This window comes from Oculina patagonica, chromosome 4 (genome assembly GCF_052425735.1).
Source record: "Oculina patagonica isolate OP01 chromosome 4, crgOcupat, whole genome shotgun sequence".
NCBI lineage: Eukaryota > Metazoa > Cnidaria > Anthozoa > Scleractinia > Oculinidae > Oculina > Oculina patagonica.
In genome coordinates this window covers 17,545,271-17,556,663 of record NC_135761.1, presented here as the reverse complement: position 1 = coordinate 17,556,663, position 11,393 = coordinate 17,545,271, and the positions used below count along the sequence as shown (strand labels likewise).

The 11,393-nt window shown below is 41.1% G+C and overlaps 2 protein-coding genes and 1 long non-coding RNA gene across 4 annotated transcripts in view; 1 reads left to right on the top strand and 2 right to left on the bottom strand.

Moving 5' to 3' along the window:
* LOC144651701 (uncharacterized) overlaps positions 1-11,393 on the bottom strand; it is a 30,287-nt gene that overhangs the window by 11,369 nt on the left and 7,525 nt on the right. The window contains exon 2 of the mRNA XM_078511650.1: positions 1,882-1,953. The gene's annotated coding sequence lies outside the window, so the exon portion shown is untranslated. The remainder of the gene's footprint in view (positions 1-1,881; positions 1,954-11,393) is intronic.
* LOC144652453 (uncharacterized) lies at positions 402-848 on the bottom strand. Its single transcript, XR_013570539.1, has 2 exons — positions 622-848; positions 402-453 (listed from the first exon to the last, which is right to left on the bottom strand). It is a non-coding gene; the product is annotated as an uncharacterized LOC144652453 (long non-coding RNA).
* LOC144651726 (uncharacterized) lies at positions 2,367-7,363 on the top strand. 2 transcript variants are annotated; one of them, XM_078511692.1, is made up of 7 exons: positions 2,367-2,508; positions 2,929-2,949; positions 3,706-3,940; positions 4,677-5,008; positions 5,057-5,101; positions 5,865-6,099; positions 6,826-7,363. In XM_078511692.1, the coding sequence occupies exons 1-7, from the start codon at positions 2,460-2,462 to the stop codon at positions 7,346-7,348; spliced, it is 1,440 nt and encodes a 479-aa protein (XP_078367818.1). In that variant the 5' UTR covers positions 2,367-2,459; the 3' UTR covers positions 7,349-7,363. The 2 variants fall into 2 exon arrangements, with proteins under 2 accessions (XP_078367818.1, XP_078367817.1); XM_078511691.1 differs by having other exon boundaries at positions 4,677-5,101.

The following is an 11,393-nucleotide window of genomic DNA, read 5'->3' as shown; positions in this document are numbered from 1 at the left end:
CCTATATCCTCTTTTGACCATTAAATAATAAAGATATAATTAAATAGAACCTCCCGTCCCAAAAGATGTGCAAAACCCACAATACATACACTAAGGCTCTGCGAACATTACACCAAATAGCAACCAGTGCCAAGGCGAAAATGATCACCACCACCCAAATTTCACGTTGTCACGATTGCTTTTGGTCTTGGATCTGTTTTGCCGAGAACATGATGTTTGTTCGCGTTGCTTACTTCAAACTCGTACGAGTATTTTAACCCTTTGACCCCCAAGTTTTCCTCAAAAAACGCGTTTTTTTAGCCGCTAAACTGAAATTTTGGTGCTATGGTCTGGAATTTACCTCAACTTTGCTAAAGAAGCACTTTTTTACACTTCAGCAACATTTTCATGAAGATTCTGTGTAAAAATGTACAATATTTTACTTTGGTGCATGCGCATAAGCCAAAATTTGGACTTGTTTTTTTTTTTTTTTTTTTTGCTGAACCGTTCCAAATTTTTTTTTGCCCCTTTTGCTTCCTTTTTTTCTCGCTTTCTTATTCTCGTTACTTTCTACTCTTCATATCCTATCTTTTGGCCAAAAAAGTTTTGACATTATCAATGGAAAAATCCTGAAAAGGGGACCTTGACCAATTACAGGTGTACTGGCCTGTTTAACAACGATTTTGCACCAAAAATGGATTTTGTTTTTCTTTGATTAGCTCTGTCAGAATGCAACTGATATTCAAAATGAACAGTCCTGTAGAAAGGTCGATTCAAGCTCTATCAGATTCTCATCACGAAATTCCACTGACGTGCTAATCAATGACGTCACAAGTGAATCAATGACTGCACCTCCAAATAGCGCCTGAATGTGCGTTTAGGAGTGAAAGGGTTAAACCAATCACAGAGTGCGAAACAAGGACATTATAACTCTCGAGTCAATCAAGATACACCCTAAGTTCTGCTATTATTGTGTTGTTTGTGGAGTAAAATTGCTAATAAAGATTGTTATTGTTACTTAGGCTACCCAGCCACGTACCAAAAATGTCGGATGACCCCGTGAAAGTAAAATTTTATACCACATCTAAGCCAAAGCTAAAACATTACAAGTTTAAAAGCTGTTTTGTTAAACTAGTTCTTCTTAGGAGTTGCTAACTGATGATTGTTGACATCAAATTAAGCACAACAAAAATGCAAGTTAGAGCTTTCGTGAAGGATGAATGAAATACCAAGTAAATGCATTGTGTCAATGATATAGACAACACTGAAATGCAAGGAAACGTTGGTATACTTAATTGTTATATTTCGATATAATTCTATATCATCATCTTCAGACTAAGGTGACAAACAAGTAGCTAGGATTTAAATACTGAAAGATGGTACATTAGCATTTAAAACATGCACATGAAAATACAAAACAAAGACGTTAATGTCGGAGAATAAACAAAGTTCCATACTAGCTTTTAAAGCATTGCTCAAAGATGGTGCTGTACGCTTGATGTGGTAGGCTTCTTTGTATAGTATTAGATTCCAATTGTCATCGCTGTCTATTATCATTGTGTTAACACGCACGATTTGCATAAGATATTCTCTGATCATTGCAGTAGAAGGTGGGTTGTTAATAAACCTGAACTTTCTTGAACCCTGTGTAAAAGTCAGTCTTTCAGTATTCTGTTGCTGAGTTTTCATATTGCTAAGCCTGGTTCAACAAAACAGGTTTTCCTGGTTGGTGTGAATAGGGTATTTGTATCTGCGACTAAAAACCCTTACTACGGTAGTTTATAAAGTGATTAACCATTTTGGCCAACGAATGATATATACAAGAAAACCTTAGAAATGTGATTGTCACCAAAAAAAAAAAAAATGAAAGCTTATCACAAGTTAGAAACTGTTGATACTTACCTAAACAAACATTAGCGAGTCACGTGCTTTCGACCGCTGTCCACCTGCACAGCTGAGTACAACTCATATCAGCTATGAAACAAAGTAAGTAAATAGCAATAAAGTTTGGATTTCGTGGTTGACATACGCAACTTTGATTTCTCTATACTTCGTAACAAAGAAAATCGCTTAACATTTTTTTATTGTTGTCTAGATACATTGGACACACGTACGTGTGTAACTAATTCCTATCGATATTTTCTAACACAAGCAATGTGGCTTACATGTAACGTATATTTTCGCAGCGTAAAAAAAAATCATTTTGAACGTTAAATTACGGTTGACTGAGTATGTTATGATCTAAGCTGTCACTAAATAAACGCGATGAAAATCGAGTATAAGTGGCAAAAGGCGTTGCATTTCTTCGACTTGCTTTCTTATTTAAACACCTTTCCTTACATCTGTACAAACCCAACCATATCTTTGTCAAATGACACCTCCCAGCACTTAAAGACAGAAGCTAAGCTCATAAAGAAAATAAAACGCACAAACTTTGCACGTTTCAGGAAAGGCTTGAGTCAGTGTAAATCGCTCTAGCGATGACTTCAAATCCATCCCTTGTGTTACTGGGGGCACTATGCATCCTTGGTAAGACCTAGGTGATACTTTAAAGCGGCTATAAGTCGCTCGGTCATACGTATTTTGCTACATAGAAACTGGTTTCGGTAATCAAATGAATCGCCTAAATAGTGGTTTGAAAATATGCTTAATCGTACAAACTCTAGGAATTGGCAGAGTTGGACGGGTGGTTAAAAGTAGAAAAGATCAAAATGGATTGTAATCATCATATTTTGCTTTCTGTCGTGCTGACAGAGAAAGAGTTTAGGCGTACAAGTCTCAGTATCGAATGTGGTCTTTGCTTATTAGTAGTAAATGATTATAACAAATTAATTTAATTTTTTAGGCAAAAACAGGCGTGACCTGCAATAAATCCTTTAAGTTATTGTCCACATTTGATTTTTCGATAAATGTTCTCCTAACAGCACTTGCATTTACCTTCTCTTTCAGCCGGACTTCTCAATGTTGAAGGTAATTAAAGGAAGCTGTAACAAAATTCACAGGGTAGAAAGGCAGCATTTATAACTAACTTGTTTCATGCTAATGAATCTCGTTGACTGGTGTGACCGCATGCAAGTAAAACTACGGGAATCTAGTATAATTTTTTTGCAGCCGGCTATGAAGGTAGGGAGGGCTCATGCTGACCATTGTGATTGTTGAATGTGGCAGTGAGTCATAAGGTCATTGTAGTTTTTTGCTTCTGTTATAGTAACATTTAACAGAAACAGCTAGTGTTGTAAACGTAAACTAAACAAATTAAATTCGTTCGATGTTCCAAGCAATATATCGTATCTTCGTTTTGTCGCTGAGCGACCGACCATTCATCCAACCAAGCAACTTATTGACCGACCAACCGACCGACCGACCAACCAACCAACAAACCAAGCGATCAACCAACCAACCAACCAACCAACCAACCAACCAACCAACCAACCAAACAACCAAGGCAACTTACTAAACACCTTACATGTGAATGACGCTATTATATGTTGCTTTTGTTTGATGAAGAGGTTATAGATACAGAAGGGTATCATATTAGACCATTTCTTTTAGTTTTGAGGCCACTTTCTTTTGTCGCAAAGAGACTGAGCTCACTTATTCTTTTTTTATCACCAACTGAACTTCTTTAACACGATCTAATTCGCTGCTAATTAGGGAATTTCGGATGGTTTTTATATTTAATCGTCCAGTTATAACCTATCAAACACTAAAATCTTTCAAACTCAGGGTCATTTGAAGAGGAAGGCTTGGCCGAACATAACAAGTATCGTGAGATCCATGACGCGCCCGCCATGAGACTGAGCTCTAGTATGAGCCAGCAGGCAACAGCTTATGCTCAGCGGCTAGCACGCATGGGCAGTCTACAGCACTCGAGCTCTAGTGAGAGACCAGGTCAGGGTGAGAATCTCGCCATGGCGTGCGGCTATGGAGGCATGTCCGCCAAGAGAGCTGTGGAGATGTGGTGAGTAGCACAGTAATTTTTTTAATTATTTTTTTGCCAACCGTTTATGGTAAGAACGTTGTTTCGCAAAAAGACATCAGCCATTGCGCTAATTAGACAACAAGCATCGGAGAATCGTTGAAGATATTTGCTGGTACTTATTTCCTCCACCCTCCACTCCCCACAGAACTCAACCTGCCCTGGGAACGAGGTTGCCAAGAACTGAAATAGTGCATTATTAAAAGGGTGTCACAGCATAGCCCCGACGCAACGGAAAATGGTCGGCGCCTTTTAACCAGGATATGCAAAATGACAAAATTCAAACACTATTCTATTTATTTGTGAAAGTATCCATTTAAAATTATGGTATTTCTGTATCCAATAAACCATATATGTGTCTTCACAAGAAAGAATTAATAATATGAAAGGGAGCTCACGGATATGTAGCAACTTGAGCCAAAAAAGCCTGAAAACAAAACTCAAAATTGAGTTAGTGTCTTCATAGCTATTTGGTTGAGCGTTTGTGGGTTCGAACATCCAGTTTATTGTGATTCTTTGTATCAAGCTCAACCCTGAACTGCGAACTGTTCCTTCGCGGTGCATTTTAATTTGCATGATCGAAATTTTTCCGTCTGGTCAGCGACCACTGTTCATTCCCAAAATTCTTTCTATGGCTGCAAAATTAAATCAGGAGAAAAGAAGAGAAAAGAGAGATCTTGAGCCATAAGTTAAATATTTCCCCCTCCCTTTCTCAAAGGTACAAAGAAGTTTGCAAGTTCAATTTCAACAATCCTGGTTGGGGATACGGCACAGGCCACTTTACACAGGTAGTATGGAAAGAGAGTCTGGAGCTGGGGATTGGAAAAGCTGACCGAGGAGGGTGCACCTATGTGGTGGGCCGGTATCGTCCCGCGGGAAATATGATGGGCAACTTCAGGAATAACGTTGCTAAGGGATGTTTCGATAGAGGTTACTGCAGCGGTGGAAGTGCTGGCGGCAGTGGGTGTAATCCAGGGGGAGGCGGAGGTGGTGGAGGCGGTAACGGGGGTGGCAATGGTGGTGGGAATGGAGGAGGTGGTGGTGGAGGAGGTGGAGGAGGAGGGGGAGGAGGAGGAGGAGGAGGAGGAGGAGGAGGAGGTGGTGGCGGTGGTGGCGGCGGCGGCGGCGGCGGTAGCAGTGGAGGTGAGTAGGTGTATCTTTTTTTTAGTAAATAGGTTTAAAGGTTAATTTTGGTTGGAAGATAACAAACCTAAAACCACGGAAAATCACCACATAGCTAGTCAAGGGTGTAAAAACCTAATTATGTATTAAAAAGTCCTGATGTTAGAGTTTTCTAGTCTGAGACTGGTACTCCTTTAAATGCTCCGCGAAATAATACAGTGATGGGTTGGGATATAGGGAGTCACTAGCTACTGCACTTACTTAGCGGCTTATTTTTGCTAGCTTGATGTGATAGTCTGACTATCTAAAATGACCACACCTTTTATATCGTTGATAACAAGTTGCCGTTCTTATACAACGTTCATGTACTTTTCTGTGCGTAAAGAAAATTAACAACTCTTAAGTACTGCATGTAAAATGTCCTTTACGTTAACAAATAAAGGCGGATAAAATGGTGTTCATCAGCAAATTCAATTAATGATTGATTGATTGATCGATTGATTGACTGAAGGACGCAAACCTTACAGAGCCAATAGGAAGCCATGTTATTTTTTTTTTGTGCAAGATGTTTTCATGTACTAGCAACGTTGTGTACGGCTAGCTTTGAAGCTGTAAGAAATTTTCTGTTCGTTATTATAAGCGTCTTTAGGGCTTTCATGAGCTTAAAGTTATTAGTAAATGTACCGGTTACCATCTTTTTCAGTACGGAAGATTGATATAATTATAAACTCTCGGTCAGCGTGCATAAATAAAAAATGGAATGAATCTATTTCCATTTATTTAGACTCATATCAAGAGGAAGGCTTGGCCGAACATAACAAGTATCGCAAGATCCATGACGCGCCTCCCATGAGACTGGACTCTAATATGAACCAGCAGGCAACAGCTTATGCTCAGCGGCTAGCACGCATGGGCAGACTGAAGCACTCGAGCTCCAGTGAGAGACCAGGTCAGGGCGAGAATCTCGCCATGGCGTGCGGCTCTGGGGGCTTGTCTGCCAAGAGGGCAGTTGAGATGTGGTGAGTATATATGACGTAATAGTTTAAATTCATATTCATTTCGGGAGAGCAACTGTAACTCAGTTGAGAGAGAGGCAGGTAAACATATATCCTGCAGTGGATAAAAAGACAGGATTCATTCGGGGTTCATTCTATTTATGATGACATAAAAATAAAACAAAATAAAAATAAATAAATAATAATAAAAGGGAATTTGCGGTGGTACTTCCACAGAGTGGCTGTTCGTCCACTGTTCCCGATCGAATTGGAATTTAGCAGTGCTGGTTTTTGTGGAGGGAGGAAAACCGGAGAACCCAAAGAAAAAACCCTCGGAGCAAGGACCAGAACCAACAACAAACTCAACCCACATATGACGCCAGGTCTGGGAATAGAACGCAGGTCACATTAGTGGGAGGCAAGTGTTCTCACCACTGCGCCATCCCTGCTCCCCTGATTGAAATCAGCGAAAAGTTAAAGAATGCAGTCAATTCGAGAGTCTTACGTCGAATTACTAAGCACATTTTCAGGGGCAAGTAACAAAATGTTCAACGGAATTCTTCTGGACCTGCTATTTTGCAGGTCCAGTTATGGATCCGTTCCGGATCGGTTTCAGAACGGTCCCGTGTAAACAGAAGCCGATCCGGTCCGGTCCGGTCCCGTATAAACGTAGCCTAAATTTCATCAACGAAGGCCTCGAGTGCATAGATAACGGAGTCCTTTTTTCTCCTTCATTTCTTTCCCTTACAGGTATAAAGAAGTGTGTCAGTTCAACTTCAACAACCCAAGATACCAATCCGGCACGGGTCACTTCACTCAGATAGTATGGAAAGAAAGTCTGGAGCTGGGGATAGGAAAAGCTGACTCAGGACGGTGCACCTATGTGGTGGGCCGGTATCGACCTGCGGGAAATATGATGGGCAACTTCAGGAGTAATGTTGCTAGGGGAAGTTTTGACAGAGGTTATTGCAGCGGTGGAGGTGGCGGTGGTGGTGGTGGTGGAGGAGGAGGAGGAGGAGGAGGAGGAGGAGGAGGGGTGGTGGTGGTGGCGGCGGCGGCGGCTGGCGTCCAGGAGGAGGCGGAGGTGGCGGGGGAGGATGGAGACCCACGGGTGGAGGTGGTGGCTGGAGACCCTCAGGTGGAGGGGGCGGAGGTGGTGGTTGGAGACCAAGTGGTGGTGGTGGATGGGGTCGACGTCGAAGATAAGTTTATTGATTGTATTAAACTTCAGAAGCTAATAAAAAGATGTGACTCTGCATTGTGTATCATATAGTATGATTAAGTTTGCAAAACTGCGTTTATTTCTATCTGTTTAATTAAAGGCCGCGTACCAATAACCAGACTTAGATCCCCTAGCAGAACAGGCTCTGATTTTTGTCAAATGAAGTAGGTAATTGTGAGTATTAAGGAGTCGAGATCGTGATTTAGATTCACTGATCGAAATCGCCCCACGGTCCACGTAGTCTTTCGCCTGGATCAGGTTATCGACAAGTTATTAGTGGAGCTAACCGAATGGCAGCAAAGATAGCAGCTAATGCTCATGCCAGCTTTCCTACAGTTAGAACGTTCCCATTGTCATTAAACGTTCCCATTTTAGCAAAGCATCTTTCAAACAACAGTGTCCCAAAAAAAACTCGATGAACTTCAGATGATTAACGTGGCGGGGGAAGGGGAGGGGAGGGGAGGGTGGGGGGTTGGATGGGCCTGATGATAAGTAAACCACTCCGCGATAGAATTCCCCTAATTTTCTAGCGTATTTCAGGGCTGTCTTTTTGTCACGACTCATTACACTGTTTGTTACTGTACGTAGTAGTTGACCACTGCGACGTCAACCACGATCACTTTTTGGCATTTTCAGTTAAAATTAGGTTTCGACTGCTTCACTGGTCCTTGGAGAAAGTGATTGACTTTGGCGTCTTTTCCCGCGCTTTTCACCGATTGCCTTTCCTTGAAATGGCTCCCAGTACTTAATTTCGCCGTAATGCACGATTGAGACCCGCGTCTTTCCCGCCTTTTTAGGGACTGCTGTCCTTTTTCAAAGTTCTGATTGGTTTGCGTTTATAGCTCTATTTGTACGCTGATTGTGGTTATTGGCTCTGCTCAGTACAGCTGATTATTAGGTCTTTGTAGTCTTTGGGCAGTCCTTAATTACTTTCCTTTCCCTCTTTATGCCAAAGTAGGTCGTGGGTAGTGCTTCTTTGAAATAGGGTTTCGATTTCGGGGTCTGGCCTGAAATAGAGTAGGGAGAATCACATATTTTGGTGTGAAATAGGGTAATGGTTTCAGAAAGCGCGCCGCACCCCCCTCCAATTTTCGGCAGTACCCCCCCCCCCCCCCCCTCGTGATGCCTTTCTAGTCATATTTCCTCCTTGCTAGCCTGCGTTGCAGACAAACAAAACCCCGGTTCGTCTGCAACGCAGGCTACCTCCTTGCCTGCATCATTACTGAATTACAACTTCGTTTACATAACGTGTTGCAAGTGTGTTTAAGTTACGCTCAACTGGGAGAACTAGAATTATGAGAGGTCTGTATTCCTTCAACGTTTTACGTAGCACTTAAGTGAAGGAAGACATACAAGCCAACATGTTGTGACAGTCATGTAACTTTGAATAAGCACTTGGGAAACGACCAAAAGCTAATCCTGACCTGTTTCTGTACGCCACAGTCCCCTCAAAAACGGCATCACGCACATTAAAATAGAAAAGCTGTCATCAAAATAGTCAACAAATAAATTTTTTTTGAAGTGAGAAAAAAAAGTTAGGGGAAGAAGGGATCCTGCCGGAGGGGGTTCTTAAGGTCCTAAAAAAAAAATTTAAAAAAAAAAAAAAAAAAAAATTTTAATTTTTAAAAAATTTTTATCACCAAAAAACAATCCGCGGCACCCTAACACACGAAAGGGTCTAATGCGTATAGCTTAGTACTGGCGTGATGAAATTGATAATTAAATAGTTAAGGCCCGTTTAGCGATTTCAGTGTCGCGCAATGCAATTTTTGTCGCGCCGAAGTTCCATCAAGTTTCCAGCAGGTTCGAAAATCCTGCTATATATCACAGCGATAAAATCGCCATGAAAACACCCAAGTTTCCACGCGTGATTATGAAATTGCAACTTTGGCGGGACAAAAATTGTACTGAATTTGCGCAACAAAAATCGCCTGTTTAAACGGACCTTTACATGAGACGTGAACACCAGAATGCGACCTGAAGTAAACTTTAGTATGGATAACCGAGACAAAATGAGGATAGTTTGGTACCGAAAATAGGCGATCATACAAGGTTAGGGTGGCTACGAAATTAATAGCGAGAAGAAAGCAGTTAGTTTGGTTTAGCGTTGAAATAGGTAATAAATGTGCATTTTTTCGGTTTTGCGAGCGAGCGCGTGCTCAAAGCGTGTAACTCGCGCGACGGGAGAGGCGAAAACATCGCGCACTAAGCCCTCGCAAAGCAACCTGTTTTGCAGGCTACTGTGATTTATTTAAATCAAAAATTAATGTAAATATTTTGGTCTGGAAAAAGCATACCTGAGATATCAAAATGTTTTGAAAAGCAACACTGGTAGGCTCATGGCGAATTTAATTACAATACGCGCGCAGGAGGTGAGCGGAAATCTATGATATCGCTTTCGTAATCAGTTCTGATTTCATTTCCGCCTTACGCGATTAAAAAACGTTTACATTTCTTCAGCGGTTTGAAAAAAAAAAGCTTTTCAACGGTAGGGAACAAAGGTAGTGTCTAATTTTTCCGCATAAATCATTCTCTTTCCCGTTTGGCTTCGTTTCAATTACATATTCGGTTTATGGACGCGTTTAGCCCTGTGCCCTTCCGAGCTGAGATGATGGCGGCCATCTGTTTTGCGTTTTCTCAAGTTTAATCCTTTCCTTTCGAAATTATTTATTGCTACCAACGTAAATAACCCACGCTGTTGAAGTGACCGCTAGATAAATATCTAGCATCACGTAAATACAGTGTAACAGGTCAGTTTGTGTCTTCGCATGTCTACTGTACATTAGTAATTAATGTGAACCAACTTGTTCAAAATAAAATAAAAAATGGAATCGTTCTTAAAAAGATACTTTTTAATATAGTTTTAAAATAGGCTCCGTACATTTTGTGCCAGTTACGAGCGCAGTGAATCTTATATTCTTTTAATGGGGGTAACGTGATTTTGCGTTCCCTCAATCGCTCACGTTTGGAAGACCGAAGTCGAGATTACTCGTGCACTTCAGATTAACGAGGGGTCATGAGGGATCAGCTCCGTCTCTGAAGACCTAAAAACAAAGATGAACTTAACGTCCTAAAGCAAGAATCACGAAACGGTTGTCCCTGTGTTTGACTGTTTGGGCAGTTGATCTAAGTCAAACTTACTTCGAACACCGCATCACTTTTCAGAATGAGAAAAAAGATTTTACTACTTTAAAATTTACCGTAATTGTTAAAACTGTTGAACTTTGACAAAGGCAAAATTTTATAATCCTCTTGAAACATGTTGAAATACGGATCTGTTTTATTTTGCGTATAAAAAACCAACTGCAGTCAGATTTTGTCGGCCTAAATGTTGCGAAACTAGTCTACATTTTTTTCCTGGCCCAATTCGTTTGTTTCTATTTAAAGCTCTGACTGCACGGGTATGACAGCAACTGCTATTTCTCCACAAAATGGCTCGTGCGATGGGTTTGTTATGAAGAGAGTGGGGAGGGATGGGAGGAAGAGGACTACAAAAGCCTGAGTAAGCCCTTTGTAACTGAAGACATACTGATTTCTAGAGGACGTTTGGTTTACGCAGAGACAGGAGCCCAGATCGTATTTTCTTACCAGTCAACCGCAAAAAAATCCGGCGTTAACCTGGATTTGTTCCGGTATTTTGCCATGCCAGGTCGTGATAATATGCGAATTGCGCTAACCGTCTGGGCAAAGAAGAAATAATTTCTCACAATTTCGCCACGCGCAGAACGTCATATTTGCTCGATTAATCACGCCTTCTCCAAAGGTTAAGTACCCCTCATCCGATAAGACATATTGCAAAAACATCACGAAAGTTTCATGTCGACACACGTAACGTCAGCGGGAGATATCTCCACGAACACGTTTTGAGGTGCGCTTCTAAAGAGATCTGCTTAAAATTAGCGTAGTTTTTAGACTGCTTTGCACAACAGTTGGAAGTCTTCTTGGAAAGCTTTTTTTTCTTTTCTTTTTTTTTGTGATAACAGTCAGGTCATTGAACGTAATCGGGTTGTGAAACGTTGGGCGCTATCAGTAGTTCAGAGTTCATGACGCGTGGATTATAATCTGACGTTATAAACTTATTGCATAGCTTGGCGTG